Raw genomic sequence first — 15,011 nt, forward strand, 5'->3', positions numbered from 1 at the left:
AGAGTTGGGGGGACAAGGACAGAGCCAAATTCAAGATGCAATCCTCTCAGATTACTCTGTGCTGTAAGGGTGTGGCTTTCAATCAGTAAGAAATACATTTTATTTGGCACCTCAGTACAATAATGCTTTCACATGTAACAAACAACTACTGGGGCTCCTGGGTGGCTCAGTCGGTTAAGCGTCCGACTTCAGCTCGGGTCATGACCTCGCGGTTCATGGGTTCAAGCCCCAGATTGGGCTCTGTGCTGACAGCTCAGAGCCTGGAGCCTGCTTTGTAGTCTGTGTCTCCCTCTCTCTCTGCTCCTCCCCCGCTCGCACTTTGTCTCTCTCTCAAAAATATATAAACGTTAAGAAAATTAAAAAAACAAACAACTACTTCACAAAGCAATCCTTACACTTCCCACATGGACTGTGCCTTCCCCTTCTCCTCTCCCTTTCTTTTCTTTCTCTCAAGCTTCTGATGCTGGTTGCAACCCACTAAGCTGATTTCACATTACACTATAGTTCTATCTGCACTTTGAAAAACAATCCTATAAAGCAAATGGCTAAGTATTAAATTAGATGAAAAGGTTTGAGATGAGTTTCAGATACCGCTTTTGAAAGAAGAGGCGAGAGAAACAGCATTTCGACTGCTGCGTGCCTGGTGTCACGTGCCAACATTACACTTGCTCCGTTCACTCGGATCCTGAGTCTCTCACTTATCTGTACCGTTGGTAGCACTTCCGGTGCTAGAGGCCATTCCCACGGGGTGTACTCAATAGCTTAAGAGCTTTCTAAGAGTCAGCACAGAGTATTTGAGTTCCCACTGACAGTTTCTTCTATTTGGAAGTGTACTGGCCTCTCTATTTGGAATTTCAGTATCTGCTCTGGACAATGTAACAGTCAAGCACATTTGTTGTCTATAAACTCTGACCAAAATGGACTACCACCAATCTTCCCGAATTACTAAAGATTGACAATTTAATCAAGAAGTACACGTGATTCAAAAATGAAAACAGACAGCATTTATCTCTTTGAGGATAAATTCTGCTGACAGCAGCCTTCTCTTTAGAAATCTAAACTATAACCCTGAGGTTCAAGTAAAACAAGTAAGCAGCTATGAAACCAAATTCCATGAAAAAATAAACTCCTTCCACATTAGCAAGTCCAGTCGAGACCTTGCCACATCGTCCAGTGACTAGACTCCATTTAGCATATATTTAATACACTTCAATAAGCTGGTTCCTTGGTTTCTGACCTTCAAAGAAAGGAAAAACACTCATCTTGTGTATTTTAAAAGAGCTTTATTTAGTATATAATCTCCGTACAACTCAGTACAACAAATTATAAAGGCTCTTTGTAAGATTTTACCCTTAGGATGTTAAATACAGAAAATCAATTGCCACAACACAGCAAGACACTCTCATCTTAAAAGCTTTTTTCCATCAGCAGATAAGCACTCTCTTCTAGGCCAAAAGGTTGTCATATATAAAGCCTTTGGGAGAATACTAACCAACATACGTGATCTGAGAACATTTTAATATCTTCCTAACAATCCCAAGGTTTGAGTGAAATTTTTAAAAAATGGAATATTTCTGTGTTAACTCAGGGAGGTTTTGGCCAAAGATGAGCTAAAACTGGTACATCTTAAACTAAGTTCATATGGAATCAGAATAAACATTTTTAGTTAATCATGAAGTAAAGATGCAGACTGGATGAAATATTACGCATGTCTTTGCCATCTGGCGGCACCTGCCCCAAACACACACACGCACACGCACACACGCACATCTGGTTGACCTCACAAAGTTCAAGAAAATCATCTTTAAGTGGACAACAAATGGCCTAGATAAACACCTAATTATGCTTCTGGCTAATATATCTGAAATTAATCCCTATTTTTTAAGTCTGTAATAAAAGTGACTGTAACCTTTCAACTATAGTAGGATCTCTGTTAGCCACTGTGATCAGGATCAGTCATTTAATGAAGTAAGTAGATTTATGCAGGGAATCATCATTTTAAATGTGTAATTGTCCACTCATTTCCTAACCTTCTGCTGGGAAGCCAAGGCCTTTCCTTTGCAACAGGGGTTCAACGACTGCAGCTCTATTCTTGAATAAATCACACCAATAATATGATTTGGGTACATTTTAACACCTTCTGATCAGTCTAGATATTTTTAAAGGTGGAATAAGTACTTAAATCGATAAAGCAACCTAAGCTTAGAAATGTCCTTGAATTTTATGTTTTCCCAATATTTTATAATTTTTCCAACCATGCCTAATGTATTTAAAAGCAATTTTGACTAGCAACTCAACCTTTATCAAATCTTACCAAAGCATTCAAGTTAAATTTCACAGAAATAACCCTTTCTTTTCCACACCCGTATCTCCTAGGTTTGTGTTGAACTGTGTACTCACAGCAGGAAGTAGAACTTGCAGAGAAGCTGCGTACGGGCACAGAGCTCACGGGACGGAGCACATGCCGTGGGCGGACACTGGGCAGCAGCCTGGGCAGTCAGCTTACGGGAGGGATGGAGTCCGTCGGGGAGTCCGGTGAGTCACGTTAAGTAGAGGATGATTAAGAGCACTTATTGTACGTAGACGTTCTTCCGAATGCTAACTCCGAAGCAAGATCAAGTGGTTTTTCTACCCATGAACACCAGCCACAGTATGAGGCTATTACCAAATATTAACAGAGCCACTGAGATCTGCACGGCGGGGAGCGAGGACGGCCCCAGGTGACGTGCTTTGGCCTGGTAGAGAGCCAGGAGTCAGTCACTTTTCCTCTTTCCTCCCGTGGACTCCAACGAGAAGGTCATAAAAGAGACAACTGATGAGCACTAAGAAGATTTAACATGATTTGTTGGCAGATTTGGTCATCAGGACATAAAAATGTCAACTCTACAAGGTCACAGTGTCTTGGAAAGAGCATATGTATGGATTCTGTCTTGCAAGACCTTTTTTTTTTTTTTTTTTGGCACTTTATTTTTTTTCACAGAAGACTGAACACTATGTTTTGGCAACAATGGCACGTAGACTGTGAGAAAAAGATTACTGTGTGCCATCACGGCGGTGAGGAGAAGCATAAAAATTGAAGTACGTGTTTCTTATACTGAAACTGCACATACCCAAATGCTTAGATGAACGCATATAGAAACATTTAAAATAAAACTGAAACATATCTGGAAGGTAACAGAGGACTTTAAAAACAAAACTACATAGTCTAACATGTACCTTACATGTGCTTCCTTTCAATTAAGAGTAAGGCACTCGCTGAAGGATGTACTGACCCATGCTGTCAGCCACACCGGGCATGCATCATTACTGGCTTAATTAAAGTTTTAGTACTGATTAAAGTGTTTTATTATTGTATTATCCTAAACTGCAGTGGTCTCCAACCTTATTAAGGGATACAGGAAAGACATAATTCAGGAGTTTCAGCTGCATAATTTAGTAACCCAGCCAGTGTCATTTTTTTTATTTAAATAAGTTTTGATTAAAAAAGCTGAGTATCCTTGAGTCCAACATGACAGTGTAAAATTTCTTTTTGAATACTGTTTAATAATAGTAACTCAATAGAACATCATTTAAACATGCGATAGATCTATCTTGATGCCGAGGGTAATTTACTTCAATACAACTGCAAGGAGAAACCTTTAAATCATTTCCAACTGGCAAGTACAGGGGAGAAAGTTAATTTCATTAGCCATCTTGATTTAATTAAACATGCAATATGCTTTTATCAGCAACTTTTACATGTCCCCATCATTAGAAATTAATTATAAAAGCAATTATCAAAAAATTTTTGAACAGGTATACATAATCTCTTTGTTGTTTACAAATAAGCATGACTTAGAGGCACTTGGTTACCTTTGAGTAAGAAAAAGAATCACACTACCTGGGCCCTCACAGCAAGATTGGAGACCACAAATCAAATTTGGTATGAAAATGCTCTCTGCCAAAAATATTGTATTAGTGAATTAGTTAAGATATAACCTTTTAAAAATATTCAGACTTTGCAAGGTTCTATGCTGTAAAAAATACAAAGGCTAAAAACAAAAAGTTTACAAAATTTTGCAAACCCAGTAAATTTAAATGAGTAAGAAATGAAGAAAAATTTTCTTACTTGCAGGATAGGTTAAGTAGTATCAATAGGTTTTAAAATAACACTAAACAGTAACAAATTCTGCTTGGCTACGTAACATTTTTGCTCCTTTAAGGACTTACAATAAGGAATTTGCCACACTTTTCTGTATCCGGCATTAAAACATGCACCCACATGCGCATACAGACACAGACAGACACACACAGACAGGATGCATACGCTGAAGTGCGAAACATTACATTTCAGACACGGCACAACACAAGGTTTTAGGTATATATACAAAGACCCAACGTGATTAAAAAAAAATATTAAAAGCATGACAGTCGGAAAACATTATAAAAGTTTTTAGGTGAAACAGGGCGATCGAGGGCTTTTAAAAACCCACCAGGTGTTCTTTGCTAGGGAAACGACATTAAAGAATTGCGTTATGCATCCCGTTGATTCAATTCAATCGTAGCTGTCTGAAGTCAATCAGCTCAGTCAAATCCTGAAGAGCCTCTTGATTTCCAACAAGAGGGGTGTCTGTCCAGGCTCCCGTGGAACACTTCCTGTTCTCCCCACCAGCAAAACTTCTAAGACCACTCTTAGAAAGTGGAGAATGTTTAGGCTACAGAACATTAATGAAACAAGATAAAAAAGACTGAAGCTTGTGTGAGATACTTCCCAGGACGGTAACGCTTGTGTAAACATCCCTACAACTTACTTATATCACAGCTTTGTGGTACAGGCTACCTAACGACAGATGAAATGTTACCTGTTGAGTTTCATTAGGATGGAGTTTCACGTATCAAAAATAGAGATTGACCGAAGAGCTCGGCTACTTGTTTCTAGAGAGCTTGTAAACGTGGAACGTTTTGTTCTGGAACACTCTGGTGAAGTATGCCGTGTAGGGCGGCAGGTTTCTCTTTATCTCTTCGCAGAAGCGAGGGTGGCCTGCGAGTTTCAAATCAGGATCGTTCTCTCCTGGGCCATCCATCATCTAAAGCCAAAACAAAACCGAATACAATTTGGGAAAAAAATAATTATATTGAGAAGAGAAGAAGGAACAGGTGACGGGGCTCCTCTGAGAGTGGTACGTTAGGTGAGCGTAAATCGTCCAATTTCAATGTCAGTGGCTGCTTCGAGACGATCTGGCCCACCTCTTTCCCCTGCGGAAGTGTAAACCACAGCTGGAGAGGGGAGTTCTGCCACAGGAGCATCCCCTCTAATGGCAAAGCCAGAAGCAGAACTTGGGTCCCCTTGTTCTTAGGAATGTAACACGCTGTGGCTCTCACAAGAATAAAAAACTGAGAAGAATGACTATGACCAGAGGAAATCCTCCAACTCAGTAGGTGGCCTCGTTAGAAAAAGTTACACACAAATCAAGATTTAAATGCGCGTCTTTAGTCTTTACCTCCTGTGAATTCAAGATGGTTAGGGACAGTTACTTTCCTCCGGCAAAAATCTGAATCTCATGTTTGTCCCCGCCACCCCCTGCCAAGCTTTACCGAGGCATAGCTGACAGACAAAACTGTATATATTCATGATGATCTGATACACATGGACATGGTCAAATGATCACCACCATCAAGTTAATTAAAACATCCATGTTCCGGGGCGCCTGGGTGGCTTGGTCGGTTAAGCGTCCGACTTCGGCTCAGGTCATGATCTCATGGGCCGTGAGTTCGAGCCCCGCGTTGGGCTCTGTGCTGACAGCTCGGAGCCTGGAGCCTGTTTCAGATTCTGTTTCTCCCTCTCTCTCTGCCCCTCCCCTGTTCATGCTCTGTCTCTCTCTGTCTCAAAAATAAATAAGCGTTTAAAAAAAAAAAAAATTAAAAAAAAAATTCATGTTCCTTAAAGGAACAAACCTGCAGTTACAAGGTGAATGAGTTCTGAGGCCCGACTGTACAGCATGGGGAGAACAGTCAATAATACCACAGACTTGAGATTTGCTGAGAGAGGAGATCTTAAGTGTCCTGAATCTCAAAATCTGCACAGTCAAGTTTTTCTTCCCTCACTTGTTTCTTAAATATCTATCAGCTTTTATACCAAATAATTACAGCACCTCTACAGGGTGAAAAGCTTCTGCTTGTGCTAATCTGAGGCCTGGCATAGGTCCGAGAACATTTTTCTCAGAAGGCTGGAGGGAGCAATAGCTTGTTCTTCTGCTCTGGAAGACTTGGCCGCAGAAAGCCATCTTGGTGGCATGGTGCCAGTGGGCAAAGGGGACACTGGCGGGAGCGGTGCCTGGAAGGGGAGATGGGGGCCCTGCTGTCACGGTCATATTCACGTGCCAGCCAAAACAATGCTCTGGGGCAGTGGTGTTAAGAGGGTTCTGCTTTTAACGGCAAAACCTTTAAAAATGAGTTTTATACATAGCCTCATGATACGAATCAGCTAAAGACAGAGTGGTTCTATTTAACGAGAAGTTGGGGTCTGAACCCCCCTATCTGTCCCCTGGCCCGGCCCGCACGGCTGTCACTGATGCGCCAGAGCCGGGAATTGTGTGGGATGCTGTGAAGATGGTGAGCTGATTCCCGACATCATTCTCTAACGTACAGAGAGTGAGACTGGACCCCCCCCCCCAACACTCCGGGAGCCCCGCACGGGGCGAGGGGACACGCTTACGTGCCCGTTGGCGATGTCCAGCAGGTCCCGCAGCCGGCAGCCCCGCTGGTGTCTTCGCTCGTAGCAGATGCTGTCTTCCAGGATGACATAGTCAGCGCCGAAGGACCTCAGGAGGGCGTGCACGTCCTCCGGAGACCTCTTTGCGTAGATCTGATAAACCTGCGAAACGAGATGAGAGTGGAATAGCGAAAAATAGCACCCAACTGCCAGGAAGTCAGTGGACGAGTATCTAATAAGGTGACGTCCCACAGGGGTTATGGCTAAGACCCGACACCCAGCTCCCCGACCTCTTCCCGTGCAGGCCACTCCCTCCTCCGCGGTCCTGGGTTGTGTGGGGGAAATTCCCAAAAGAATGCAAGTCACAATCACTCAGCTTTGGGAAGAAGAGAGTGAGTCATGCTGAATACATTGGGCTTTAGACACCAAACAGATCTGGATTTAGAATGTATTGTTGGGAGCTATGTATCCGTAGATGCCTGTTCTAAGGATGCTTCCCTGAGGTAAATAAACAGTGGAGTAAAGAAGACACAATCTCTACGTTTAAAAAAGGGTTCTTTGCACGAAAAGGTCCATCAGGCATGACAGTACAGCTTGGGGGCACCTCTACTTGTAAGGATCCTCAGCTTCTGACAATGGCGGTTGGAGAAGAGCACCGCCATAGGGTCCTCGGTGCTAGGCTGCCCCCGGCTTGACCAGAAGACCCCGTGCTTCGCTCTCACGCTTCCTGGAGCACGAACAACCTGCAGCACCAGTGGCAGTTCAGTGGGAGGCGCCTCCTCCCTGTTCATCACCAGCGTCACATACCTTAAGTGACTGCAGAGTGTGTGTGTGTGTGTGTGTGTGTGTGTGCGCACGTGTGTGCATGTGGGCGGGGGGATGGACAGGGGTGCCGACTCCTTCCCTGCACACTGATGTCTAATGACGCGTTTCTGACCAAAGAGACTGGGCCCTGAGGGCCAGCGTGCCTGTACCGATAGGTGAAATGCCAGGAGGTGGTCTCCTTCTGTGACTTGAAGCCAGAGGCCATCCTCGCTGTAGTTTAGCAGTGGCCTCACACCAAAGCCATTCCCAGGATTTGAAGGTCACGACTGAAGAAGGGCACCAGGACCTTAAGGATGTGTTTGGTTAGAGCACAAAACTCAGTCCCTAGACAAGGGCTGGATATCGGAGAGGGGGGGGGCAAGGAGGAGCTCCCGTGTGCCTGACGTGTCTCTTCTGCACCTTCTGCCAAGTCTGAGCCGCACCAGCCACCTCCCGCCTGGACTCCGGTTCTGTGGAGCCGGTGCCCTCCCTGCTTCCTCCAGCTAAACTGGGGCGATCTCAGGTACTTGCACCAACTGAAAAATCCCCATTTTAGTAGGAATCTAGGTTCAGATGATTCTCATAAAAAACAGGGGACTTAGTAAAAAATCATTTGCTTTTAGGCTAGTTAAATCTCCTGCCAAAACAAGACTTTTCAGCAACTTTTCAGCCGCTAAGATTATGAAGTGACTGACATAAAACATGAAAAAGTTTGAGCCCACTGCTGGAGAGGACTGGGGGAAAGGGGTACCTCTCTGCACTGCTGACTGGAATGTATGTGGTATAATCTGTACAGAGGGCAACTTAGGACTATCTGTCTAGCTCAATTACAAATGCCCGTACTTTCTGTCCCACAAGTTCATCTCTAAGAATCTGATGTACAAACAAACACTTGTATTTGTGCACAGTGATACGCATACAAGTTTACCATTTGGAACATTGTTTACATCATTACAAAAGACAGGGAAACAACCTAAATGGTTAAATAAAATATGCTATGTCTGCATAACAAAATTTTTGTAGATTCAAAAATACAATGCTGTCAATAACAGATATGGGGGGGGGGCGCCTGGTGGCTCAGTCAGTTGAGCATCCAACTCTCAATTTCGGCTCAGGTTATGATCTCGTGGTCGTGAGATCAAGCTCTGTGCTGGGTTCTGCACTTAAGATTCTGTCTCTCCCTCTGCCCCTCTCTCCCACTCACGCTCACTCTCTAAAATATAAAATTTAAAAAAAAGGAAGTGACTAGTTAAAAAAAATAACTGCTATGGAATGAGCTGCGAAGTATATGAAATGCCAAAGAAACCAAGATTTAGTATGTTCTTTTGTAAAAGAGGGGGAAAGAATGTGAATACAGTGTGTGTACATTTGTATATGCACAAAATGCCTGTGGAAAGATACACAACAAAGCATTTGTCTCCTGTGAGGGGAGACAGTAGCTGGGAGAGGGTGGGATGTAGACTTTTCACTAAGTTCCCTTTTATTTTGAAATTTGAACTATGTAGCTATATTACCAATACACACACACACACACACACACACACAATGGTCCGTAAAACAAGTTACTAGCGTGTCTCTACTCCTTTTCTTTCCCTAATTCAAAAGCTCTGAGGGTTCTGTTCTTAAATGGTCTTTTCTGTACATCTCAAGCCGTTTCTCTTGTTATTTTAATCCAGAGGAATATATATGTTGCCTTTAATGGATGTGGGGGGCAGGGCAGACTCAGGAGATAAGGGCCTGTGGCCTTCAGGTCCGACTGCCCCTGACAACATACACACGACAGCAAGCCACTGCTGGCCCCCCAGAAGCCATGAGCCCTCACCGCTTTGGTCCGCTCTCTCAGGCTGTTGTCTTCGTAGTGCGGGTGGTTGGTTAAGGTCCTTCCTGTGCACAGCTTAACTCCGGCCAGCAACTGCATGCTCCCGGCAAACACGGCCTTTCTTGGGGTGTTGGAGCTAGAAGATTCAGAGTCTGAATTAACTCCACCGCTAAGATTTCCTCAAAGACAACAAGAAAATAACATCATGTTCCCAGAATCACCCAGCTGCGTCAGGAAGGGCTGAGGCTTTGGGAAAAACACAGGAGGCTGCTTGACATTTGCCTTCAAACTGTTTCATGAAGCTTCTCCTGTCTGTTTTTGACAATGGTTAGGAAACTTCTAATTTACTGTTTTGATGGGTTTACCCTTATAATGAATGGGCTTAGGATGTGGGCATCTCCTGGCTCTAAGCCTTCTGGGCTAAATCCCATAATCCTCTCCCTCTCTTGCTCCAGAGGGTCAGATTCTGACAAAAAAGAACTTACAAGACTGTCATCCTGTTCTGTATTAAACTTAACTAAAGGGCTGCCTAGAGTAAAACAAATTATAAAGCCAGAAACTGCAGCTAATCATGAGTCAATTCCAACCGTTTTCATTTGAAACAAGAAAAAAGATCACAGATATTATAAATAGCTTTCCAGAAAAAAAAAAAAAAAAAAAAAAACAGAATCAGTAGAAACAAAAGAACACAGAAGATTTTGAAAAGGCAAATAATTTATTACTCAGTATGGGGACGTACACTGTTTCTGATGTGGAAACACAAGCATTTCCCATACTCCTCTCCTTGGCCCTGATTATGAAAGTCTGAGGAATCTGGAGGAATACGGGCACTCTCGTATCATTAAATCATGACCCTGCTAAGTGCCACCAAGCTGCGATTCCCTGCCTCCCTGTGGGGTGTGATGGACACTGACAGAGGATCAAGGAAAGAGTCCCTGATTCCAGTGAACTCCTTTTTCCTTTTCCCCCTGAAAGAAAAGAATCTTAGTGGTTGATTTTAATTCCCTTCCATTTTTTGGAGTGTCTTGCAAATCAACGAGGTGTCAGTTCCCCGGGACGACCCCGAGCGCCTTTGTGCAGACTGCTCAGCACACTGCTTCCTGCGGGGGCCACTGGGGGCCCCGCGAGCCCTGCCCGTGCTAAGAAAAGAGCAGCCTGAGCTTGCCAGGGGGAGGTAAAGGACGCAGATAATTTCGAGAAGAAGTCTCACTGAAATTATTAAAACTTGAAATACTCTAGAGAAAGACAGAGCAGGCTGTTCTCCTTGCGTTTTGGGAGATCAGGGCAGAAACTTACCCTGGTGCTAAGTTTCTAAGAGAAGCCGCCATCATATTCCCGCATCACGTGCGGATGTTCTATTTCCTTCAGTGCAATGCTAAGACCAGAGTGTGAACGCCATCTGACAAAGGCCTTACGGTACATCCTACAGTTCAAGTTGTAACGCTCACAACTTACTTGAAGAACTCAGATTTTCTACCAATGACCCTCTCACTTGGATTTCAATGGGCTTTCTCAAGTGACAAGACGTGGACAGAAGGACGATGGGCAACAGGAACGACGTGTGACCTGCGTCCTCCCTTATGGACGCCAGAGGCTAGAGTGTGGACTAGCACAGAACCAGGTTTTCAGTGAGCCTGACTGCTGGGTGGGTGGTCATCGTTCCAACAAGCAGACCCAAGAGTGCAAGAACAAACGAATGTTTGCCCTGTCCCCTTGAGCTGGCGATTTACAGGGAACTCTGGACTCCTGTCCCATGTGGTGGGTGGGACAGGCGGGTTTCAATGACAACATGTGAAGGTGTAGCATTCCTTAGTGGGAGATTCTACAAATATTTAGTTTAATTCAACTGACACTTACTAAGCACTTAGTCTGGGCCGCCTACCCTGAGCCACCCTCATCACCGCGCGCCAGACTTGCAAAAGAGTCCCTAATGGAAACAAACCATAAGACACTCCTAACAATGGGGAACAAACCGAGGGGTGCTCGAGAACAAACCGAGGGAGGTGGCTGGGGGACGGGCTAGATGGGTGATGGACATCAAGGAGGGCACTTGTGATGAGCACTGGGTGTTGTGAGTGATGAATCACTGAATTCTACTCCTGAAACCAACAGCAATACTGAAACCAATACCGACACGGATTTAAATGAAAATTTAAAAAGAAAAAGGGCATCTGGATGGCTCAGTGGGTTAAATGTCCAACTCTTGGTTTCGGCTCAGGCCATGCTCTCAGTTTGTGAGTTCAAGCCCCACATCAGGCTCTGTGCTAACAGCACAAAGCCCGCTTGGGATTCTCTCTCTCTCTTTTTCTCCCTCAAAATAAATAAATAAACTAAAAAAAAACAAGAAAAAAAAAAAGAAAAAATAATGGAAAACTTAAAAAAAAAAAAAAAAGAATTGCTAAAGAATAAGTATGGACAAATATTAATTAAAGAAAAGTGTCATCATTTTCCCAAGCCAGTCTTCTTTTCTTTTGTATACTCTTAACTGGCTTAAACCATTCCACCACAATAAATAATATAATCATATCCCATATTAAATAATGCCCAAAAGTGGCTGTCTCTGGGGCCTCTGAACTGAAGATACGAAGTCTGGTCTCCACGTCTGGCAGAGCACAGGGTAGAGGCGAGGGCGAGCTGTGGGTGAGCTGTCCTGGCTTACAGTCTTACTGCCTAAAGAGTGCCCAACTGGTCTTTGTACACAGATGACAAATCTGGCCGCTGAGCTGATAACATCCATCCAGATCTCGAGACTGTCTTAACATCCCCGTTTCGAATTAGAACAGGAGCCAGCGTCAGGGAGATGCACAGAGCTGTTTCTAGTATATATTTTATAACTGTGGCAGACACAGATGAGTGATCTAGGACTGATCTCTTATCTATTCATGGCTAATGACCCAGGTTTCATCTCCCTTCCTAGACTATAATCGTACTACTTGGATGAATTACATAGTTCTCAAAGGTTTAAAATATCCAAAGTCCTGAACTGCTTGCTGGGAAGCTACAAAGCTATTCTTTATTCAGTCAAAATCTATTGCTGCGGGCCTACTGTGTGCTGGGCTGGCAAACGTGGTATGATGGTAACCTGGCTTCAAGAAGCCTTCTAGCTAATAAGCTAATAGAGCCAGACTCAGCTCCCACTATAGGCAGACACTTCCATATAAACCAGTCATTAGTCTAGCACATATTTACTAGTGCTCTCTGTGGGCCTTGGGCGATCCTGGGAACGAAACACAACAGACTTGGCTCACCCTGGCAAATCCCGCCTCTCCCCACTGGGTGCTCAGGGAGCACTGGAGCGCCCCGCCCCCACAGCGGTGCAGCCACGTGCCGCAGGACTGCTCAGAGGCACGGAGAGAAAAATGAACTAAACCACATTCTTCTGTGATGTGTGTGTGTTTTTTTTTAAACGTTTATTTATTTTTGAGACAGAGAGAGACAGAGCATGGGGGGGGAGGGGCAGAGAGAGAGGGAGACACTGAATCAGAAGCGGGCTTCAGGCTCTGAGCTGTCAGCACAGAGCCCGATGAGGGGCTTGAACTCACGAACCACGAGATCATGACCTGAGCCGAAGTCGGACGCTTAACTGACCGAGCCACCCAGGCGCCCCTTCTGTGATGTGTTTTAAGTTTGGCCTCCTTAGCAAAGAGTCAGAAAGTTTAAAAGTAAAGGAATCTGTCTCAGCCGCTGGCACAACAATCCTGTGGCCTGTTAGCAGTCTTTCCTTGGTTTTATTTATTTTTTTTAAACTTTAAAAATTTGTTTATTATTGAGAAACAGAGAGAGACAGAGCATGAACATGGGAGGGGCAAAGAGAAGGGGAGACAGAATCTGAAGCAAGCTCTAGGCTCTGAGCCGTCAGCACAGACCCCGACGCGGGGCTCGAACTCACAAACTGCAAGATCACGACCTGAACCAAAGTCGGGCGCTCAACCGACTGAGCCACTCAGGCACCCCCTTGGTTTTACTTTAAAGCAGCAAATACAAGTACCCCAATGCCTATAAAATGAGCTAGAAGTAATACTTCCTTGAAAACCAGGGACTTCCGAGCATAGCAGAAACGATGTTTATTTGCTCTCTTCTAGTGACTTGGTTTCATAAGCTAGCCCCATTGCAAACCTGGGACATTTCACATTTTAAAGATTCAAGTTTACCCATGAAGCCAATGCAAAGCAAAACAAACAAGCAAAGTGGAACAAAAGGAAAAACAATCACACGTTTTCTGAACTTTAAAAACCTAGCTAGCTTCACCATGGTTTATATTTTCTGTGGTGAACTCAGCAGGCAAAGGGAAAAGGCATTTTTTTGTCCTTAACTTAAAATATGCAGTATGACAGGTGTAATGCTGGGTATTCTGCCTTCACAGATACTTCTGCTGACACAGTCTGTGGTCTGTGTCTAAAACAGCTAATGTGCTTTTAACCATTGAATGACACTTCTCTATTATAGAAAAACAAAGCAATTTTTACCAATGTTTGAACAAATGATGTATAAAATGAAAGGATAATTTGTTTTTATAGCCCTCTGCCAAGCTCTATAGCGGGCTGCCCAACCTGCAAACAATTTATTCTGCAAGAAATGTCACTAAATAATGACAAGGACTCACAGGTCAAACGGATTTACATTACATAATTTAAATGTCATTCCGGGAAGACCTGATGGCATTTTGAACAAATAATCTCATTTACTTTTGAAGCTCTAAGCTTCAACAAGTTAATTACTGTTGAACTAATGGGTAAACTGAGCATTAGAATATAATGTGCGAACATTTGCTTTATCTACCCCTCAAAAATTTATAGAATTATGCAAATACCACAAAATGATTCATTAAATATAAAAGAGGCTTATAGGCATTTAAGGTCTCAACTTAACCTTCATCATACTTAAGATACACAGTAATTCTTTCTGCTTTGATAAAATGCTAAGGAAGTGTGGTCCATTTTCTCAGTCCCATTGAGAATATATTGCACATGCAGGCTTCATCACTGAAAAGGGACTACCGTTAGTGAAAAATCTTCTAAAGCCCCATGGTTAAAATGTCACATCTCAGAATATTCAAATCTGCGGGAGTGTCTTCATTGCACAACGTCAAAGAAGAATTTCAGGAGCAAGAATGAAACACTTACGGGTCACAAAGGAACGAGGTCTGAAGCACCACGGCCGTGGCGTTTGGCCTCGTGGAAGTAAAAGTGCTTCCTAGTCACACACACGGCACAGCAAGTACCACCTGGGTCTTGCCGAAAGAGCTGCCAGAAACTAAAATCAATCAATCAATCAATCAATCAATCAATCGTGTTTTTAATCTCTGCGTTTGGGAGACCCTCAATCTGCTGGGAAGCGAGCATGCGGCAGTGAGTGCCGTGCGGAGGGCAGGCGGCCAGGGGAGCACACAGGCCGGCCCCGAGGAAGGATCGGGGTATAAGCGGCCTCCTGGTTCTCCCAGGGAAGATTCTGGGGCTGACTTCAACACAATGTCCTCACTGATTAACGAGGGATCGACTCTCAAAGTTCTATTAGTTTTCTACTTACAGTGAAATCTCGAAGGAACTAAAGAGAGGACATTTCTATTACTAATATAAAAAAGTTTTCAGTTGAAACCTGATAAGGCTCTAAAAACCTTAAACTGGAGTCAACAGTAAGAATATGGAAAACAGGCATGAAGACAGCAGTGCTGAGATGAGACTCAACTCTAGCGGAGAG

General features: G+C 43.7%; 1 protein-coding gene across 5 annotated transcripts in view; it reads right to left on the bottom strand.

Annotated features, from left to right (window-relative positions):
• Positions 1-1,263: 1,263 nt before the first annotated feature.
• The window catches only part of DPY19L3 (dpy-19 like C-mannosyltransferase 3), a 78,046-nt gene continuing 64,298 nt past the window's right edge, over positions 1,264-15,011 (bottom strand). For all 5 annotated transcript variants that reach the window (XM_053906050.1, XM_053906049.1, XM_053906052.1 and 2 more), the window contains 3 exons: positions 9,318-9,450; positions 6,695-6,853; positions 1,264-5,066 (listed from right to left, as the gene is read on the bottom strand). In XM_053906050.1, the coding sequence (XP_053762025.1) occupies positions 4,905-5,066; positions 6,695-6,853; positions 9,318-9,450 (454 nt within the window). In that variant the 3' untranslated portion in view covers positions 1,264-4,904. The remainder of the gene's footprint in view (positions 5,067-6,694; positions 6,854-9,317; positions 9,451-15,011) is intronic.

This window comes from Panthera pardus, unplaced genomic scaffold (genome assembly GCF_024362965.1).
Source record: "Panthera pardus isolate Hobbes unplaced genomic scaffold, ASM2436296v1 HiC_scaffold_18, whole genome shotgun sequence".
Taxonomy (NCBI): Eukaryota; Metazoa; Chordata; class Mammalia; order Carnivora; family Felidae; genus Panthera; species Panthera pardus.